Below are 23,187 nucleotides of genomic sequence, written 5' to 3'. Positions count from 1 at the left end.
AAATTATTTATATTTTTATACAGACAAGTTCATTCATAAACTACTTGCATATAAACAGTGTTCTAAATCAAAATCGCACTCACAGCATACCACATACAAGAGAAAAATTCTTCAGAGCATTTCCGAATACCAGTTCCGTTCAAATTATAATTTTACACTTTGCAAACTCAAATTTTTCAACAATAAAAATTTCCGGCTTTGCAGTAATTGTGTGTGAGTCCATAACGTTGTACATGTATACATGTGTTTACGTATGCAAAATATATACACACACACACATTTAAAATTGCAATGCTTCGTTGGCGATCACCGCACCACAACCACACAGGAAACCTCTCATTGAATAAACTCGTGGTTGGTTGTCTTCTTCGCCTCACACACACGCACACACATACCCTCACAATCAAATATCCGCTTCCCTTGGACAGCCTCACATGCTGCTCCAACGCACCAACGCCACCACTGTGTGCACCATATCAGTGGCCATTTGGCAAATCCTGACCAGCGCTGGAGCTGGCGGAAACTTTCGGCGACATAATGTGGCACAGTTAGGCCGGCAAGAGCGAAGCGGCAACGAGTATATCAACTCGAGCGCCACCAACACACACATCCATGCATATGAGTTCAGTGGCAATATACGAGTTCAGATTTATGCTTGTTTGTATGCCGGTGTGTGCGTGTGTGTCCATTGTAGATAGGATGTATTGTGGTGCGGCACTGTGTTGCAATAATTCATAAAATGTTGCATGCAGCAAGCAGCGGTAGTTGCAAGTGGACTTTTGAATGTTGCATGGACTCCGCAGCACTGGGAGTGGCGTTGGCAAACGAAGCGTGACGACGCGCTGTTGCTGAATATCTGCAACCGAAATTAAAATTGTGTTGCCACGCACACATACGAACACACATACATATTTATATATACTTGTATGTTGCACTCATGTAAATATGTATATTTAATTGTGTGTTGCACGTTGCAAGTTACTAGCTGGCCGTTGCCAGTTTACAATTCGCTCATAACTCATTGTTTGCTTTTTTGTTGTTGCGCGCATACATACATACACATATATTAATGGCTGTTAGTGTGTGTTATTGCTAAAAATGTCGCACTCACACACACTCATTAATCTGGAAACTTGCAGTTTCACTTTCGTTGTTCTCGTTGCACGTGTAAAGTTGTTCTTGTTGTCTTTGATTCTATACCCGGCCGCTATGTAGGAAAAGTCGGGAAGAATATATTGTGGACCGCCTTTAATGTTGTTGTTTATATTCCTCTATAAATTATAGAGAAATGTGGGAGGGAACACTTCTTGATCATTCATATCGGTCCGATCAATGCATGACCAAAACCCAGTCGGCTTATGATTCGTGGAGTAATACCGATACGAAAACTTAAAAAAACCCTGTGATTATTGCACTTTTTACCGTTATAGTACTCATACTGTTGTGATTGCTCTTTCTATGGTCGCTCTGGCAGCGCTGCTGTTGAGTTATTACTTCATAAAACCGGAATCACCGAAATAGTAACAACAACAAACACCAACACCGACACTAATACCAACGTTCACAGCAGTGCTGGAAGTTTCGTCATGATCCACAACAACAACAACACCACAAGCGAAGTCTTCATCAGTATCAACCGCAATAACGACAACAACAACAACAACAACTAAATATTGCACCATCACATGTGCGCGACAATAATAAATAAAAGAGCGACAAGTATGACAACAAAAACAATAGCAGGAGCAGTGCTCCTTCACTCAGTGCTCGTTTCGCCGGTTTCAAATGTTGCCAATTTGTCGTTGTGTTTTTGGTTTTTTGCGCAACGTTTTTTAATTATTTTTATGTATGCAAGCGAATTTGTTGTTGTATTTTTTACTTGTCCTGTTTTTGGAATTTTTTACCCTTCGGTGACTAGTTTTTTGCGTGTTTTTTATCGCTTACACAGCAACTATAAATTAAAGCTTAGAAATGTGGCACACAATAATTCTGGTTTTTGCAACTTTATTACAGTTATATGTATTTATTTATTTTAGTTTTGGGCGCTTCGCTATTGCGGCTGATGCCGTCGAAATGTTGGCATTTACAGATTTCTGAGTTAATTTCGACACAAAAGTAGGCCAATGATAATCTGTGGGGGAAAATACTACAAGCGCACACATATGTACACATACATATACGGTATATGTACTCGTGTATATGTAAACACACAAATGTATACCAAATTGCAGTTTTCATTCACAACAAATATGCGTGTCGAAAAATTGCTGACGTTAATTTTTTTTTGTCAATGAAACAAGAATTTATTGCTTCCAAAGCAGCTAATGAAACAGGATGTTTTGAATTTTATACAAATTAATTGCTACATCAAATATTTTGGTGGAAACTAGTACCCAAATTTAGGCTTACACCACACCAAATATTTTTTTCATTTCAGTAAAAATATTTAGAAAGAAAAACAAGAAAACACATTAGCTTCGACTGCACCGAAGCTATAATACACTTCACAGGTGCATTTTTTATAGCAACTTTCTGTATAACTAATTATATTTAATATATAAAACCTTCAACGCGAATAAAGGTTACTTAGCAAGAAAAAAATTGATATATCAGTTTGTATGGTGGCTATATCTTTTACCAGTCCGCTATCGGCGGTTTCAACAAATGAACAGCTTCTTGAAGAGGAAAGGACGTGTACAATATTTCAAATCGATATCCCAAAAACTGAAGAGCTAGCTCGTGTATATATATTTACTTTTACTGTTATGTCAAACCTGGCTTAGTTAATCTATACTTGGTTTCATTTAATATATAGTTATGTATTGTATATATATGCATTTATGGGTCATTCCATCGAAAATGTATATTAAACATATTTTTATCGTACCGAACATTATTTTTGTCTTCTTTAAGTCAAAATGTTGGAAACGTATTTTATTTATTTCGACTCAATATAAAAAATATTGGAGTTATGAATTTTGAAAATTTCCACGTTTGAAACAAGGACCTTTAAACATTTGCGTATACGAAGAAAAGTATTTCATTATAAAAACAACTAGTCAGCTTATTTTTTACGATTTTTTTTTTTAAATGTACATAAAAAAAAGTCAAAAAAAATTCAACATATATCTCATTGGAAAGCTGAGTAACACATTTTAAAAAGTAGGCCAATTAGTTATTTTTATAATAAAATACTTTTCTTCGTATACGTAAATCTTTAAAGGTACTTTTTTCAAAAGTTGAAATTTTCGAATTTCATAACTCCAAAATTTTTTATATTGAGTTGAAATAAATAAAATATGTTTCCAACATTTTGTTGTTTGTTTGTCCAATATTTTGCCTCAAAGAACACAAAAAAAAAATAAAATTTTGTACGAAAATATTTTTTAATGTAAATTTTGGATGGTGACCCATACAAATATATATATATACAAGTATATATGTATATTAAAATATATTTTGAAAGTTGCCTCGAAACAGTCTTTGCAATCCATTAACACTTCTTGAGGTGGATGTCGTCATGTAACATCACTTTTAATAAAAAAGTTTTAAAAAATTTACCGAGCAACTAGTCCAATTTTCCTAATTTACAAACAATAATTTCCAATGTTCCATCCGAAATTATTTCAAAACATTTCTTTTCACAGTTTCTGAAACTTATTCTCGGTTAAATTTGACAGCTAACAGAGACGTATGACGAAAATGTTTAAAAACCAACCTTACGGTACTTTAGCATTGACGACGTGTTTTTATTCGCTGAACTGTTAACCATCGTTATACAGTTCACAGAACTTAACGTTTTCTAATTTCATAAGCGTCGTTAATAATGCATAGACATACATATGTATGTCCATAAATCTTTCGCCAAATCTGTATGTCGAAGACTTCTAAAACTTCACATGTACGGACGGTAATGATGAGGATTGACGTGCCATGAGCTATATTCAGTTATAGCTACAAAACGACGTGTCGACCGGCATTTTATTTCACTATAGCAAACAATCTTCGAGGAAAGAGAAAGAGTGATTATTTCAGAATAAATAACGACTTTTTGAGGACTGCTTTGGTAATAATGCGGCCGCCAACATCATTGCGTCTTCTCACAGCTACTCGCGTGGTTATGGGGTTTTAAAAGTAAAAGTAGCACTACTCGAAATTTTATTTAACTACATATACGCATAATAATTGCTGACAGATACACATACATACTGTTATTCGCTGAGGGCAGTTATCTTTTTACATAAAAATAGATACATCACACTGAGTTGGAAATGTTCAGCGCAAAATAATCAAGTTAAGATGCACGAAAGCAAAAAAATTTATGAATATTATGCAAAATATCAAGCATTAAATAATTAAAAATGAAATGCTCTGCTTATAGTAAATGCAAAAATGCGATTAGCAAGAATTGAGCGAAATCATTCAGTCTCAAATTCAAAATTAAAATATTGTTTAAACATCTAAAAAATAAAATAAAATTAATTAATATAAGCACTTGAGCACACAGATTTATTTAATTTTCCGATAATATAACATTTGCATGTTATCAGCAACCAGCAGCTAAATAAGTTCGCCTGCTGGTGACAACTTCGATAGGCAGCGCCGAACGCTAAAGCAATAATTGCTTATCAGCCAAGCAGTTATTAATGTGACAAACAAACACATGCAGGCTTGTTGCTGCAAACTAATCTCCCAGCCCGTTATTTCATCGGTTGTGCTCTTCAGTTGAAATTCAATAATGTAAATTAGCAAGAGCGAATTTCACTAATTTTGCTTTACTGACCACGACAATGATAATTACGCTTTTGGCCTTATCAGTGTATATTTCCACACACACACAAACGGATAACTGTATTTGCAATATATTTTTGATTGCATATTTCAAAAGTTTTGCCAGTGACATCCATAGGTCAAATTAAAATCGACCAAATTTAATCAGCGCACACATTCGCATATCAATATTGCTCAAACATAGATGTATGTACATGTGTATGTGTTTATGATATGTAATTAAGTCATGAGTAAATGCGAAATGCAATGAAATTGAATGCAGTCATCGGTTGTGGTTGTCCGCAGTGGTGTTCTACTGAAGATTTATCCATTGCCCAGAGTAATAATTTGTATTAATCTCTCTCTGTGCGGTTTCGTGTTGATGTGTGGGTGTTCGTGTGTAAATGCGAGTAACCCTACTTGTAACAGTGTTATTTTTTATGTGAGAACTAGTCCATTGGTAACTAGTTACAGAACATTCGAGATTTATTATATAAAACAAAAATGCATCAAGCGTATATCTAAAACCGTTCTTTAATACTTACAAATATTCATCTGACTTCGCTGTGATCTAAAGCCTAAGTAACTTTGGAATAAGAACCTTGTTGTCTAAAATTGACCACTTATATAATTACTTCTGCCAAATCAATCATCAGCTACCCAACAGCGAATCTCGATCTTTCAGATGATGTTCAATTTTCTCTTAATTGATCTGTATTTATAAATAGATATTCTTAGAAGTAAAACATATATTCATACATCAATTCATATATGTTAAGTATGAATTATATTAAATTTATTTAGTTTAATTAATAAAACACAAAATAGCTTTGCTTTGCTTTTACAAAAGCGTTTGATTTTATTGTTGCTAATTAAATAACGTGACTAAACCTTGTATTTTGTATAACTTTATAATTTTATTTTGCATTTGTATAATTTTAACTATAGCCCAATTTAAATTTATTTAAAAATATTAAATTAAAATTTAATTACAGTATGTAGATCTGACAAAGTTTCAGAATTAATAACATGGTGTCACTGCATTTGCTACTGGGTTTATTATATGAGGCGGTTAACCAATACGAACAGCATTCTAATTATACATTATTTAACGGCGAGGTATTATGTATGCACATACCGATTATACGAATTACAATATCCATATTGATTTATATATATGTAAATATGTTTATGTCTATACTAAAACCAAACATATGTATGCATGTATGTATGAATGTATTTGAAAGCATTAGATTGACTATCGGGGATCGTGTAAAAATAGATTATTAGAAATTTAAAATTTGTAAATTGATTCTTAATTCCCTTTACCATGGCCAATTGAATATTCAATCAACTGAAATTTTGCAAATGCATTAAATTGGTGGTATTTGAAAAAAAATTTTAATATTTTGTGAAAATATTGTATAATATATACATACGTACAATATGTATAAATTATGTATATATGCAATATATATAATATTATGTACATATGTTTTTTAATAATATACATACTATGTTTAAAAAATTTAATATAGTAGGTATTATTAATAATCTGAAATTTCTTGTTCTGAAATTTTTTTAAAATAATAAAACGAATCTGAGGAGGACCGAAAAAGATAACCAAGATAGGTTTAGTTTAAAATGGAATAACGAATTTTAAAAGAGCTGTTATTTCAATGTTAAAGTTAAAGTTAAAGTTAAAGTTAAAGTTAAAGTTAAAGTTAAAGTTAAAGTTAAAGTTAAAGTTAAAGTTAAAGTTAAAGTTAAAGTTAAAGTTAAAGTTAAAGTTAAAGTTTAAGTTTAAGTTTAAGTTTAAGTTTAAGTTTAAGTTTAAGTTTAAGTTTAAGTTTAAGTTTAAGTTTAAGTTAAAGTTAAAGTTAAAGTTTATGTTTAAGTTTAAGTTTAAGTTAAAGCTAAAGTTAAAGTTAAAGTTAAAGTCAAAGTTAAAGTTAAAGTTAAAGTTAAAGTTAAAGTTAAAGTTAAAGTTAAAGTTAAATTTAAACTTATAGTTTTATTTTCCAACTCTCGTTTGCAGTTCTCGTCCATTACCGATAAACTAATTAAGTTGTTGTTGTCCTTTTGATATATAATATGTATATATACATTTCTATATACATATGTATATATGTTTGTAAATGAAAGCTTTTGTATTTCGCATTTTTAAATAAAAGAGTTTCAGGCAAACCCAACAACAAAGACATTATTAATTTAAATTTCAACTCAATTAAGCTCAGCAGCAAATTGGCAAATATCAACAACTAGCAGGCATAAAATTTTCAATTTTCAGTTGTTGTTATTATTACTGCGCACATTCACACGCTGGTCACAAAAGCTTTTTGAGCTGGCATTATGATGTTCTTACGCCTTTGTTGTCGTTGCAGTAGCTCATCGCTAACGGCAGCAACAGCTGCAGTAAAGTTGATGGAGCAGAAGCAGAAAGCGGAGTTCGGACGGAATGGGCGATGGCAAATTTGCCTGAAGCTTATTTCAGTGTGACCGAACATTAATAACACTATTATTGTAAAATTATTATTATTATTATTATTATTGCAGTAATGCTTGCTTATAACAACAGCCATTGTTGCTGTTCCTTATGGCCCGCTGCAGTTTCAACACCTATGCAAAGTTTAAACTTTATAATTAACAAGCTGCAGTTCTTTGGATCAACGTATCCTATTAATATTAAGCCACCCCTAGAGATTAATGGATAACTTATTCAGTTGGAGAATGTATTTCTAGTAATTTTGACATTTTATATACAGACATACATACATGTATAGAAAGTGGGAAGCGAACTCATGGGTGATTTTGAATATGCAGAAGAAATTTTGACTTGGAGCGGTTTTTTTTATATAGTAGGTGGAAGCATTGAAAGCAGAGCGGAACCAACCAGGCAATGAAAGAATACGTGTTCAGAGTCTTCTATGCACTCTGTACACGTCGGACAATACGGGCTAACATCATGATTAATTTGGAATAGATACATTCTAAAGCATCCATGCCCACTCTGTATATGGGTTAGGTGGAAATTTAGGTCCCCATGTCGTCTGTCTATTCACGAATGAATGTCTGGAAGCAGTCTGTGTTTTTTTACTCCTGAAGACGGCACTGAAGACGGCTGGTACAGTCGCCCGAATTCGTCCCCTTGGATGTCAATAGGCGGCATGCTGGCGAATACTTCAGCAGCATCACTTGACTTGGAGCAGTATCTGTTTCTCATAGTTTCAACCTGTCCTTAGAAGTCAGAAATAGCAAGTTTAGATTATCGACCATGTATCTCTGGATCTTACACGTTAGCAACGCGAATTGTGCTTGTTAGTGACCGTTCACTTTCATTACGAACTCGAGTTCATGGACCAGTGGTGTTTTGTGTTGAACTCTTCTCAACAAATAGAGTTTACCAAGAAGAAACATTTTTTTAACCAAACTTAAAGTCACTCTCTTTTGTGCACATAGAAATATAGCCGTATTCTCTAACAAAATTTTACTATTCCCATACTTTATAACTTTTAAGGCCACTGTCAGCAATATACAAGTAAGCTCCCATTCTATCTCGTTTCGGGTCGTCTCTGTTTAATCAAGCACAGTCAATTGGTATTAATTTATTGCGCGTCTCAAAAATTTTAACCTCCCCACCTCAATTGGTTGACTTTGACAAATCAAACATTGACTGGGTGAAAACTTTTCAACAACTTTCCTTAAACTATTTTTTCTTTTGCTGGCAAATCGCCAAAAGACAAAAAGTTTGTCATGCCACGCTGATGCCAAAATAATTAACTTACTCGAGGTTCTCTCTCACTCTTTGCAGCTCACAAACTCAGACGCCACTTCGGTGACGCTTAAGGGTGTCAACCGCGAACTAACCGGCAATTACCAGTGCGAGGTGTCCGAAGATGAGCCACTCTTCCACACCGACATACGCGCCGCACACATGCAGGTCATCGAACTACCCAAGGATGAGCCAGCCATGCAGGTGGATAAGAAGGTCATCACTATGAATGACAACTTCAAGGCTGTCTGCACGGTGGGGCCGTCATATCCGCCGGCCAACATAACATGGTACATCAATGGACGTAAGGTGAGTTAGAGACGTTGCAAAAGTAGTCGTAGTTTGGAGGTTTTCAGTCTAAAATTTTAAATATATTTCACCACAAAAATATAATAAATTTCTATTTTGGCTGCTCTCTCTCTCTCTACATTGAACAGATCTACAAAACACCCTTTCAACGCATCAACCACGTCGCTTTCGAAGGCTCCTCCACATACTCCTCTCTGGAAATCTCTCCGCACAGCCAGGTGCTGCAAGGCTTCTTCCAGACGGTGCCCAAATACCAGACAACAAGTATACTGCTGCTTTGCGAGGTCTCCATACTGCATGTCTTTCATAAGAATGTGCAACAACGCCTGCTGCTGAGCATAACGCCGCCCACCACCATCTCGCCCAACTTGCTCGGCCTGGAGGGTTCGAAACGCATCAACGGCGATCCAGACAACTCGGCACTCACAGGTGGCGTCGCCAGCAGCCACAACAGCAGGCAACGAATAGGGGGCGTGTTCGCGATCGTCGGCATGGCTTTCTTTGCTCTGCTGGCGGTGGGCGTGTGTCATGGCGCTACAATGGGCATGCTTGCCGATAAAATAATGCCACCGCTTGCAATTCTGCCTGCTGTCGCAGAGATTTCATCGAAGCGCCAGGCGGTGGTTGTTGCGACGTCGGCGTCGTTGGCGTCAAGCGTGCCAGCTGAGCGGAAAGCCTTGCCACAGCTGTGACCTCAAAGCAGCGTATATATTGATGGTGACAACGTCAGTGATGGCAAACAAAATGCAACAACTACAAAGTAAATAAATAACGGTAGTCTTCGTTACTGGATACAGCAGCGAGTGCAAAAACAAAATAAAACAGAAACGGCACTGCCAGCAGCAGGCGTTATGGAAGGCTAACACGGCATGCAAACTATAACAGTAGAGAAATGTTAATTTAATGCAACAACAACAAAAAACACATGAAAAACCTAATCAAAATGGCAAACAATGCAAATTCATTTTGCACACGAAATTTAAATGAGAACCAAAAGCAAAAAAAAAAAATAAAGAAAATTGGAAACAAATGAAATCTAATATTAAGCATATATAGCGGTAAATTTAGCAAAAAAAAAATATATTGCAAATATGTCTGGTATAAATAAAAATAAATACAAAAAAGGCATAAAGAAAATAGTGAGAAATAATTATAATGAAATTAATTGAAACATTTGATGACTGCTGTGAGGATCAAACACTACAACAACAACAACAAAAACAGCAACAGTAGTGTGCATACAGTATATGCCCGAAGAAAAGCCATAATAAATAACAGCAAACAAATAAACATATAAATATAATCTTAAAATAGTTAAATGTAAATTAAGTTTTTAAGCAACAAAAATAAAAACTACAGCAAAATATATGTAAAATAGCAAAACAAACAAATTACAAAAGAAAAATCAAAAAAAAAATTTAAATGTGTTAGTGTGTAAGTTTTGGCATTATTAACGAACACCAGCATATTGGCTGTTTACAGTTATTGCAATTACACAAAGGCGCTATCCACGCTTTCTGTATGTTTGTACAAGTGTACGCATAATTTATGGAGTATTAAAATCAAAACTTTCAAGCAAATATTTATTGTAGTAGTAAGGCTTACGAAACCGCAAAATGTTGCTGCAAAATAAAATCCGGCTGAAAAGGCACGAATTTACACAGCCAATCGAAACAGTTGGTAGGCGACATTGAAAGAAGCAGGAAGTCAATATTTACTTTGAGTCAAAAAAGTTTTTGTTTATAATTATGATTTATTTTAATTTTATTATTTATTTTGGCTCGCTTACCCTTCCTAATTGTTATAAATATTATTCTAATTATACTAAAATTTATTTATCCATAAATTTTTTATTCTCATCAAATAACCCACTAAAAAAAATTCCAAACTGACATTTAGATAAGAGTTTTTGTACTAATGTTGTACCATTATTTCAATAAATTTAAACCCATATGTGCCCTCTATATAGTTTTAATAATATTATATAGCATGGTTTGCAACTTTTATTTGCGTAATGAAAACGTTCGTCAAAAATAAACATTGTATGTGGTTTATTACTCAGAACCTTATCAACCCAAACGATTTCTAAATTAAAATTTTGTTATGTAATGGGTTTGGCAGAAAATAATCGTTTATGAGCTGCTCTCTTAATCCGGGCCTGTATGTTAACCATTGAACTGGAGCTGCCAGCTTTGGTCAATAGGAGAGAAAATGTGTTCCATCATGCCAGGCCACACACATCGATAGCAACTCGCTAAGAGCTCCAGGAGCTTAGTCCACCTTTTAGTCCAAATTTGTGCCCATGTGATTGTTTCCTTTTGCTCTCTTTGGCGAATGAGTTTGCTGGTGAAAAACTCGCCCCAAAAGAAGTTTGTGGAAATCAAGTGTGCGAGTTTTTGCCAATAGGGACGAAGGTTTCTGTGAGAGCGGCATTATGAAATTATCTTTAAAATGACAGTAATCTAGCATTTTTGAGCTAAATCGGATCATTCTGACTAAGTTAAATAAAATCTGCAATGGAATGCTAAAATAATGGATTTCTTTTGACTAGAACTTATATTATGCTACACAGAACAATTTATTCTTGTTTTGAAAAATTAGTTCGAATAATTATTTAAGCAAGAGTATTTAGAGAACATTCTTAGATATCTCCCTTCAACTCTAAGCTGCTTATTGTTAACAGAACATGAATGTACATAAATTTAGTAAAAATTCTGTCAAAGCTCTCGCTCCTTATCTTGCTCTCTTTCTTTAGTTAATAGCTTTAATATTTTGTCTAATGATGTGATTATGATGTCGCCAAACCAAATAAACCTTGCAAGCAATTAAACAAGTCAACTACATTTACAAATATATATTTAATAAACAATTACATACAGCTACATACATACATACAACAAATATCTACGAATAAATCAAATTTACACGAAATTACTTTAGAACTTCTCATGTGTGACTAACTTAAATCAAAATTAAAAAAAAAAAATACATAAAAAATCAAAACATGTTTTCATGCCATAATATGCTAAACAACAACAACAATACCTATCCTATATATATGAGTGCATATACCATAAATTACAATGTGACTAAACCAATATTAATTTTACGCTCTATTTTGAACATGTAAATACATAAGCAAAGCCTATATAAATGAGCACACACACGCATAAACTATTTGTAATGCATTAAATATACATTAAACATAATACGAATAAATACTCATACATAGGCTTAGCTCACACATACACACACTAAGCAAAACATGTACGAGTAGTAAGTATTTATATGTACAATATATGTATAAAGAATACAAATGGCTCGTTATTGCATAAATGTTTGAGCTAAAAAATATCTGTAAATTGTATGCACAATTACTTAAAATCAGCAACTAAAAAGTTAGAGCCTGTACAAAAAAAAATTATGAAATATGTTATAGAGGAATAATCGTTTCGACAAATTCTGTATTAATTTAATTAGCCTTTTAACCTTTGTACATATGTAATAAAATAGTTTAGCCCAAATTGTTTTTCTTTTTTTTTTGTTATATATGGTAAATATGTAGTGTTTTTGTTTGGCCTCGTTTTCAATTTCGTTTAGCATTCAATAACGTGTGATTAATGAACTCAAATTCTTCTAATTAATTTAGTAATTTCGCAACAAAAAATATTGTGTGGAAAATTATTACAAATTAATTTCACATAAATAAGTAAAAATGCGTTTGAAGTGTTACTACGGTCAGGAATGTACTGCTATGAGCTCATAAAAAGTTGTTAGTGCAACCAGTTAATGAAAGAATGATGACAAATAAACCAGAATAAATTTGTTTTTTGGGTATTACAGTATGTTTAGAAATTTTTATTACATTTAGTTTTATTAATATTTATAATAAAGTTTCTCTTTTTTAATTTTGTAGAAAATAATAAACTTTTTTTCGAGTCACGAACTTCTTTTATAAAATATTGACAATCCATTGGAAGTTTTACTATGACATCTACTCTTCGAATTTTTTTAGATTATTAAGCTAATTAAGCGAAAATTAAAATGGTTTATTTCGAAGTGAGTTGTGCTTAAAATAGTAACCGATGCCCACGTTCGTGAATAGCTACTGAGCTAAATATTTAATATAATACTAAATTAAAACCATGAAAATATATGTGAATGATAATGAATATGCATTCATTTGATGATTTCAATAAAAACTGTAGATTGTTTATGCACGTTTCGTTTAAAGAAAGTGATTAAGAGTCTCGAGACAGAAGAAAACCTTTCTTCTTTCGCAGGTTTTAAAACCAAGAATATTTCCAACAAAAAATTTATCTTCCATTAGAGAATCTTCACGATTTTCATCAGTTGTTTCAGCAACAAAATGAGTTTTAAAAATCTAATTTTTTACATCGTTTTAAGTAAAACTCTATCACTCCACTTAGAAAGTTATATTACTGAACTTTGGCGTCAAAGTTTTAATTGTCGATTTTTATGTATACATACAAAGTAAAAGCTTTCGCTACGTGGCGCTGCTGCGCATTTGTTTTTGTTTAAGCCTTTGCGCCGAAAATAATTTTTTTTTTGTTTAAGGATTGAAATTAATTACATTTCTTAGAGAACATTTTATGGATCTTTTTTTAATTCATTATTTTATTTAAGTTGCCATTAGCAAATTTTTTAATTTAATATAAATATAGTAAATACATATTGAAAATATAAGTCAGCTTACTTTCACACATTGTACTATATATATATTATGTATAAATGAATCTGTAGTATAAATAAATAACTTATGTATATAAAACAAGAGCTATTGAATTTTGGACATTCATACATACACACATATAGTAACATGTATAAACTCTTAAAGGAACTTTCACACTGAAAAAAGTAAACTGGACCCATGGTTGCAGCTCAATTAAAAAATTAGATAAAAACAATTCACAGAATATATGAAATATATAGAAAGTGAAAAAATTAAATAGCATAAATGGTAATAAAAATTATTTTGTAAAAAAAATGTTTTTTGTTAGAAATATATATTTGTTCTACTGCTGTGCATGTCGTAGAAGCGCTATGAAAGTCCAACTAAACTGAAAATGCCAATACTAAACGAAAAAGGCAAAAACAAAAACAGGAATACAAACGAAAACTAAAATTTACAGAAACAATAAAACAAATATGAAAAATCAAAATTCAAGTTAAGCAAATCAAAACAAAAAACAAAAAAACGCCAGAAGCTGGCAACAACAAAAGCAAAATATGATGCGAATAAATTTTAGTTCAATTAATGTTGATAGATTAGAAATAGTAAAACTCAAATATAAATAATAACATTAAAAAATAATATGGAGCTGATGTCAATAAATGTAAGAAAAGCTACGATATTTGTTAAGTTGCAAAATGTGTAAAAATAACTAAAAGCTAAAGGCTTAAATACAAATTAAAAAAAGGAAAAAATAGAATAAATGAAAACAAAAATTCAACAATAAAACTAATTTGAATAAGCCTAAAAATTTAATTTTAGTAAAAAAATTATAAAAACTAACGAAAATTAAGAGTAATACAACAACAAAATTAATATAGCAATTAAGAAGCAGTACTGTAGAAATTACGAAAAACAAAGAATAAAAATTAAAAATTAAAGTTTAAACATATATATACCAGTATATATTATATATACGTAATTACAGGAATATGATACACAAAAAAACGCAAACAACAAAAAATACAAAACAAGCTACCAAAAGCACTGGTCGCAAAAAAATTATTTTTAAGTTAATAAAATTTTAAATGGAAACAATAAAAATCTAAAAGTTCAAAAATGGACAAACACTTTTCAAAGCAAAATTAGAAATTGCTGCATCAAAAATATAAAAAGACAGCAACAAACAGTATACAAAAAATGGCAAATGTCAAAATTGATTACAGTGAGCTCCCCTGAGTTAACCTAATTTACACCTAATTGTCCAGAAATATTTAATATATATAATATAATACAAATGTTAGTTCACATAAAATAACTATGTAAGCAAAGCAAAAGTACCGTTAAGCAAGTGAATTCGGTAATAAGTGAAAAGCAGCAGTTTAAGTAAGACAAAATGATGATTTAAATAAAGGCATATTAATAAAAAATAAAATAAATAAATGAAATAACACACAGAAATGCACCACGGAGTTTTGTATTTGAGAAACATTTTTTTAAAATCGTGGAGTATTATGCACCAACTTTTTTTCGGCTCATAAGTTATGTTAATCGTTTCCTCTCTCTATTTCCGTTGTTGTATCAATAATTCGAATCAGACAGAGCATTCTTCACTTGGCTTAACAAGCTATGCTGTTCCCAGTTTCGGCAGAGATTTGAAAAAGTCGAACGAAGCAGATATCTCAACGGATGCAGTCGCATCATTTCAAATAGCTTGGATGACTCCTTACGCATTTCTATTTTGCAGAGTCTTATATGTTTCGTTAATAGTATATGGAAAATTTAAGCCTGGAGTTTAAGACTTCCTTCTACACGCAAAGCCAGTGGCGGTTATGAAACTGACGAAAAATTGGTAGGTCGGCAATCTTCCATAGTCAATAGTCTTCGCTAATTAAACATTCCTAACTCTCCTGTCCGAAACTTTTGTAAATATTTTAAGAAATGTGTGTAACCATGTTAAAACAACGCCTTAATTTAGTTTATTATTAAAGCCTGTTACCCCGTCTCTTTTCCCTGCAACGAGTAACTCATCAGCTTTAAATCACGTATAAATACATATATTTCCCAATCGGAGGACTCATAATCTGTGAACATCCGTTAAATATAGTATTCGATTCAAGCTCTTGACTCAGAGTGTAACTCTTGGGTTGGCGCCGATTAGAGTTTCCTAAATAACTGAATATATTGATATACTTGTAGATGCAGTTGAAGTCATTTTTATTAAATATTAAAATCGTTTATTTCGCTAAAAGTACCACGAAACTAAAGGAACACATACATATATCTGAAGTGACTGAAAATAGATTAAAAAAAACGTCTATAAACATAATTTCCAAAATGCGCTTAGACCACATTTGCGGCGTCTTCCTTATGGTAGATAACCACTGGTTCGAAGTGGAAGTTATCCACATCGAAGTAGTAACCGTGCTTGACGGGACGGTTGAAGGGGAAACCGAATGGCAATGAGTCCACCCAGCGAGCGCCAGAACCAATACCGCACGAGATGATGGGATCGTAGCCGGTGTACTGTTTGATGGCTGGTTCATGGTATGGGTACACCATAAAGAACAACTGGTATGGCATACCACCCTTCTTGCCAATGGGCAGCATCAGACGTTGTGGCACACCACAGTGAGCCTCCTTCTGGTTCAACGCGAACTTGTAGTCCGAATTGGTGGCATCCATAACCTTTTTGTACAATTCCAAGTATGGTGTTCGATCCTCCACCCACCAGGAGAAGTCGTCAGAGTTGCGTGTGATTACATTGACACCTTCCACCAAATCAACGACAAAGTGTTCCAATTCAAAGAAATTCATGTAGTTGCTCTCAATGAAATGATATCTATCTTCTTCTTGTCCGGGTCCAATGTAGATCTTAACGATAGCCTTTTGTGCCTTATCAGAGGTAACATCCATTTGGATTTGGAATGGTTTATGATTCAAACGGTATTGACGTGCTTTGACGACGAAACTTTGGCCATCGTGTTGTGAATTACGTCCAAAGTTCACTAGAGGATCAGCGCTACCCTCAACCGGTATCTCAACATTGACAGCGTTACTGATGTCGGAGTCAAAGTATTCAAAGTAGGTTGTCAAATGGTCTGGCATATGTACTTTGTTAATTCTCACACCCTCGAAATTGTAGTCCTTGACGGTGTATTCGGGGAATACCTCAACCAAATGCCAGTAGAAGTGAATTAGGTCTTTAATGATCTGGAAGTTAAGGGGATCACGTAATGCGGTTTCGTAGTGCATAAAGGTGTTTGGCAAAGTCTCTTCATATTTGCCATAATCGTTGCCATCATTGACGATCTGTTTGTAGTAATTGCTCAAACTGCTGTAACGTACTCTATCAATACTGTCCACATTGCCTTGTAAGATGTTGCCCAACTTATTGACAGCCTCGATATCATCCTTGTGCTGATCGTGTATGTAGTCCATAATACGCTGGCTAATCAAGTTTACAAGGCGCATGTACTCCATATTGTAGGAGTGATAGAAGCTGTAGCCATTTTCGCGGTTAGGGAAATTCACACCGGAATAGTAACGTAAACCGCTGTAATAGCCATTGGTGACAGATTCGTACATATCGAATTCCTCAATGTCACCCAAATCGTGAGACAAGCGCTCCAAATAGTAACGAGCCAACAACTGCCAGTGTGTGTAGATCCAGAATTCGCCACGACGATCCTTATTCAACTCAAAACCTTCGACACCTTTAGTCCAGAATGGATAGTCTAAGTTGTAGTAGTAGTAGAAGGCATTGAGGCCAACATCCTCCAGAAAGTAGGCGAGCTCATGATCGCGGTGCATGTTTGAGTACACATTACTGTAGTTTGACTTGATAGCAACATTGTAGATATTATCCAACTTCTTGACATTGTGGAAATTGTGCATTCTGTAACGCTCAGCGGACTCAATGGTCTCCACATCGAAGAAGTACCATGGATGAATTTCGTAAATGGCAGGATAGACAATACCTTGCATGTCGGCGCGATGCAGACCAGCAACCGTCAAAGCATAGATGAACAACTGCTTGTTCACGTTCAAACGTGCCCAGAAGACGGCATGTGTGAATGTGGTCCAATCCTTGGCGAAGTAGAACAAACGTGTCAAACCAACGGCATACTCCACATGGCGCTCGTACATGATGCTGAAGATCTCATCATCAAGCATTGGCTTGTGTTGCCACAGTTCGAAGAACGGCTCCAACAATTCGTGTTTATGATAGTCGGCAACATGTTCCCATGGTTTGTATTCATAGTAGCTGGTGTCGTACTTGGTCACCAGCACATCGTCTTGATAAACATGCTGTAGGATCTCCAAAATGAACTTTTGCTTAATCAAGAAGTCCTTGTCAGCAGTCTTCGACTCAATATTCTTCGATGAGACGGTGGCGAACAGCGCCAAAGCCGCGAATGCAACCAAAGTGTACGACTTCATCTTGCGAAATCACATCGTTTGACTGCGCGCTCAGGCTTTTTATACACAAATAACGCTGCAACGTGCCCGCACCTAACAAACGTACCTTTTTGCAAAGCGGTTGACAAGGGAGATGCGGCAAAGCTGGCAACATATGCTTATCGTCAATGTTAATAGCCTTGCAATCAGCCGGTAATATTATTGAGCGCTAACCCACTGCTTAACCTCGAGTAGGTACAAAAAAAGCAACAACAAAAAAATTTATGAAAATGCAGCGCAGATCGCCTGCGTTGTTTCTTGGGGCGGCAGCAGATCGCCTTGAAGTCAGCTAGAGCCAATGAAAGCGTCTCGGGTGTTGATCTAAGCCGAGCTCGAACTATAATTGTATGACAGATGTGTATGTGAATGTGGGTGCTGAGAGTTACTGTGCTTTAGATGATTGCAAGGTGTGCATTCGCTTATCGGATCTGCCGGACTAGCCGGCATATTTGGCGGTATGTGGTGCAGACCTTGAGCACTTATCATATTATTGATGAAAATAATAATAAATTTCACAGCACTGTAGTCAAGTGTGTTAGCATAGCACTCGAAAGTGCAAATATGTGTAACGATGATGCAAAATAGTTAAACCGAAATGAAAAAAATCAAAAAAGATATTCAAAATGGTATGAAAATGAGAAATACTTATATATACATATATACAAATGTGTAGAAGCAAAAAACCATTCAAAAATCGTCCAAAAAGGAAAACTGTGTCCAGCAATCACTTAATTGCCATTGAACTGTCAACACACACGCACACCAATGCAGTTGTTGCTACTAACAGTTGATGGAAATTTACAGTCATTTAATGGAAACTAACCAAATGTGCCAGTTTTACGCAGTAATTGACCCGAATGCGATTGCAAACGTGCACAACACGCACTGTGTGAGTTGTGGATTTGAAGTGGGTGGGCAATATCACTGCGTTCGTGCATATGTATGTGTGTGTGTGTGTATTTAGCTACTGTTGCCAAATGATTTTGCAATAATCAATAATCTTTTATTTTGTCGCTTTTCTGCTCTACAAATGTACTTAATATTGTTATTGCTATTAAGTGCCTTATCGGCGCAAAACCCTTTCGCTTCGAATCGTAAACAAACAAGTTAAATTGAAAATATCAACTTAATAGCGGCAAATGAAAACAAAGCGCCCATTTAATTGCTAGCATACAGATTTTTTACGTACATGTACATATATTCGAAAATAGGCTGAAGTCCAAACTACTAAATTGGCTTTAACGCTGGCGACACTACACACTTTTAGTCATAATATTTCGAAATTGAAGAGTTTGAATTTTTACAATTTGGATATATAAAGAGACAAAATCAATCGTTGTAGTTGAAAATATTATTATGTTTTTTTCCAAAATATTTCCTATTCATAACTAATTATATTACCATGCATTTAAGTCAATATTGAAAAATTTGCACTTCTCTGTTTATTACAGAAATTATTTGTGTCGAGTCAGATTTAACATAAATTTGCAAAAAGCGTCAGTATTGTCGTAGACAACAGTAGTTTTAAGAGAACTTCTAGAAACTGGGGATTTGGCAAACCTATTGTGACAATTTGCTAAATCACAACTTTATCTTAAATTTTTACATTTTTGATGTTATGCACTTAGAACGTTTTGACACACGAGCGCTATTTGTGTTATTTACAGTAACTTTAAATATTCATCTCGGCCAAAAAACGTTTTTTGACACCTGAAAAAGCTGTTGATGCATTCAGAACGCATGTCTTAATAGTGAATATTTTGAAAAACAATAAAGCGATTTTCTATGATTTACATTTGTAGTTTTTCTCTAATACCGAAATATAAAAGGCCACCCTCATATCTCAAAATGTTCCACTCACAGCAAGATGTAAACTTTAAGAAATCAAAAATAAATGAAGTCACAGCAAAACATTTTCTGGTTATCTTAAGTATTAGAAAGGACAATAATACAACATTTATGGCATATTCCTATTCCAGTTGGTGTACAGTTTACATCTAATATGATTGTTTGTGACCAGAGGTAACACATACCTTTCATCTATGTTTTACTTATTGGGATAGTTATGCTATACTAAATTTTTGTGATAGCTAATATACTGCATCCATGGATTCATTTAGATAGCCTTTTACCGCAGTCAACACATTTCCATATGCTATCATTTGCCTATACTTTCCAAAGATTGAGAATACAGAGTTTTTAGATGGCCCAACTGTTAACGTTCTCTTGCTGGTTAAAAGGCAATTAAGCCATCAGGGACATTTTTTAAAAACATTATGCCAATTCTACTTTACCTGACACGCCCAATATTGATTTTAAAATAGCTATATATACAAAAGTATATATGGGTTATTACAGAATGATCTTCTACCTGTACCCACTTCGCAGCTGGGGCTACTTACTTGTCTACTGAGGATAAATGTTTTGCTTTCATCACCCAAAAAGTTTAACTATTCAAGACTTTGAGACCGTGATCGATACTTCTCTTGAATATTTATTGGTCAGGTGTTAAAGAATCAAAATTTTATTGGCTATTTGTGTTAAGCGTTATTATAGGGTGTGACTTCGACCATAACAATGTACCCTATGGGAAAAACATCTGGGATATAGCCGAAATTTGGGGTAAGTGGTTCTTCTAAAAGGATTCTATTATACGCTAAAAATTTTACTCTTAAAGCTTCGCATAAAATACAAGTCTTTTCTCTTCAGCCTAGTTTTTCGCAAACGATAATTAAAAAAGTATTCATATAAGAAGGGCTTTTCACGTACAAAGGCAGGCTTCAAATTATTTCGGATCAACGGCGATTCCTTCTCTCTTCTACTTGTTTACGTTTGGAATAATGCGAACCTTTTATGCTTCTGTTAACTTCGAACCTATTACAATATTTTCGAACAATGAAAATTTGGAACATATTGCCTTAAATTTTATATTACATACAAGATAAGGCTTAAAAACGAATATTTATTGCTCTCTTGTGAGCTAATTTTAATCTCTATGGACACGTTTCATTCATCGGCAACTTTTGAATGATTTCACCATGAAAGACCCGAAGTCTTTAGATAATACATATACATATACGTATGATGTTTATAGCGAAATAATACAAATATATAACTGTATATAAAGCAAATTGGAGTATATAATATAGGGTTATTTTTAAAAGTAGCAGATTTCCTAGAGTGTTACCTGTCAAAAACGCTGTCAAAAAAATGCAGCTGTCATTTGTGTAGGTATGCGAGTCAAGGGCTTAGGCTGATAAAGTAGCAGTTGGAAACCAAAATTCAGCGCATTGTTCACAGGTGGCTTTGCTGGAATTATGGTGCTAAATTGGAACTACAGGGCGGGCTGTATAGCACAAAGTTGCAATAAATAAATGCGCCCAAACACTAGTCTCCATAAAATTTCAAATAAAGTCAAAATATAGGAAATTTATTTAATTTTTTTTTTATTTAATATGACATAAAATATGTATGCCTCTTAGAAAACACCCGCTACATATGTACATATGTATGGACTATATGTATAATACACATATTAAGTCTGCATGTGACTGCAGATAAGCGCAGAGTGCAAGCTGTGCAAGCATATTTTTGATTTCAAGGTTGCTAGCAGTAAGATAATCCAGATGACACTAACAACGAGATGCCTAAAAGAAGAAATTATTTTGGAGTTTAATTTAAAAAGTCAATTGAATGGATCTAAATTGTTCGCACGTAAATAACAACCAATGTGACTGAAACTATTAATTTAAAACTAGAAATTTTGAACTCAACTAAATATATGTCTTAATACTTAGGTACGGAATATATTATTGTAATCTTCGCATATTCAAAACGCGCTGGTTGAAAGCTCGGAATTTAATCATTTCGAATTGTTGGTTATGTGAGCGTTTCTTGGTGCTGGCGTGACGGCGTCTGTCGAAACAAATCATCCGTATGCAATTATGTTTTAAAATAAACAACTGTTATCAGTGTGAACATTGGACATACACATACATACAGACATATGAGTGCCGATGATTATGCTGTTGAGTTCAAAAAACTGCTAATTGCTCGGACAAAAGGGCGTCTCATTAAATTTTTTTATTGATTTCAATTAATCTGCATAATATTATTAACAAAGTTGATAGGAAAACAATTTTTCTTATGCAAAAAATATTTTTCTACACTAATGTTAAAAAATATTGAAGCAATAAATTTTAAAAGTGTTTTAGTCTACCAACTGATCAAATTTGAACCAGACTGGTTCATTTAAACTGCACTCGCAAGCCGAATTGATAAAAAAAAATTCTAAGATTGTACAACCGTTTATATGTTCGTGTGAAGTTTGATCATATATCATCTTATGTCCGAGCCAAAGCTTACATTTAACAAGTGTCTGAAAACATTGATTAAGCGCTGAGATGCTTGTATTGGATCAAGAGCCTATTTAAAGGCGACTTTAAAGATTAAAATATGTGAAAATGTTTTTTTTTTTAAGTCAATAAAAGTGCTCGCTATCAGATTCTACTATAATTAAATTTTTCTAGGATTTCTTAACTCAAACACAGCAGCTCTGCCAATAATTAAAACTTTTGAATGAAGAGCACCAGCAATAATAAGATTTTGAGAAAGGTTGTGTGTAATGGGGAGAGAACATATAGAAAAATATCATTTGGATTGACTAAAGCAATTAGCGCTAGATGCGCCATTAATTTTGATGCCCTATCGTAGGACCTTTATGATCTTGGTATCTCGTTTCAGCGTTCAAACCATTTGGAGCTCTCAATGAAACTACTTATACCCGTTATGCTTTTGTAGACCATTCCATTAAATTTTTGGTATGTAATGGATCCTAAGTGCTCTATGTCAGATTTGTGATAGAGTTGCGCATTCACAGAGAGAGTGGAAAACTGTTTCCTTATTTCCTTCTTAATTTCTAATTGATTTCAATCTGTTCTGAGCTATGTGTTTAAGGCTCTCTCATAATCGTTCCTAACGGACTTCAGATCCGTGCGCTTAAAATTTTCCTGCAGTTGTTGACTGTAGCGAGCAGTGCCGCCTAGCTATTCGTATATATGATTGCTCTCGTAGTTACTCAGTAGAGCTCTGCAGGTCTTCTCTGTGCCTAGTACTTCCGATTGAAAGAGGCTGGCTGAGTTCGATAGACGGATATAAAGAGAGATATTGTACTCTAATATTA

General features: G+C 33.9%; 2 protein-coding genes across 2 annotated transcripts in view; one reads left to right on the top strand and one right to left on the bottom strand.

Annotated features, from left to right (window-relative positions):
• Positions 1 to 15,005, top strand: part of beat-VI (beaten path VI) — a 293,763-nt gene extending 278,758 nt beyond the window's left edge. Inside the window, exons 10-11 of the mRNA XM_070105889.1 lie at positions 8,582 to 8,851; positions 8,980 to 15,005. Of these exons, the coding sequence (XP_069961990.1) occupies positions 8,582 to 8,851; positions 8,980 to 9,543 (834 nt within the window). The 3' untranslated portion in view covers positions 9,544 to 15,005. The remainder of the gene's footprint in view (positions 1 to 8,581; positions 8,852 to 8,979) is intronic.
• A 741-nt stretch (positions 15,006 to 15,746) lies between these two features.
• Positions 15,747 to 18,012, bottom strand: Lsp2 (Larval serum protein 2). Its single transcript, XM_014244390.3, has one exon. The coding sequence runs from the start codon at positions 17,985 to 17,987 to the stop codon at positions 15,888 to 15,890; it is 2,100 nt and encodes a 699-aa protein (XP_014099865.2). The 5' UTR covers positions 17,988 to 18,012; the 3' UTR covers positions 15,747 to 15,887.
• Between the last annotated feature and the right edge of the window lie 5,175 nt (positions 18,013 to 23,187).

The sequence above is a fragment of the Bactrocera oleae genome, chromosome 2 (assembly GCF_042242935.1).
Source record: "Bactrocera oleae isolate idBacOlea1 chromosome 2, idBacOlea1, whole genome shotgun sequence".
Lineage (NCBI taxonomy): Eukaryota > Metazoa > Arthropoda > Insecta > Diptera > Tephritidae > Bactrocera > Bactrocera oleae.
The sequence above is the reverse complement of the archived record's forward strand: the minus strand, read 5'-3'. Positions and strand labels throughout refer to the sequence as shown.

Bases quoted from the DNA above. Each gene is read 5' to 3' on its own strand.
- Lsp2 (XM_014244390.3), bottom strand. From the start codon at position 17,987: ATGAAGTCGTACACTTTGGTTGCATTCGCGGCTTTGGCGCTGTTCGCC.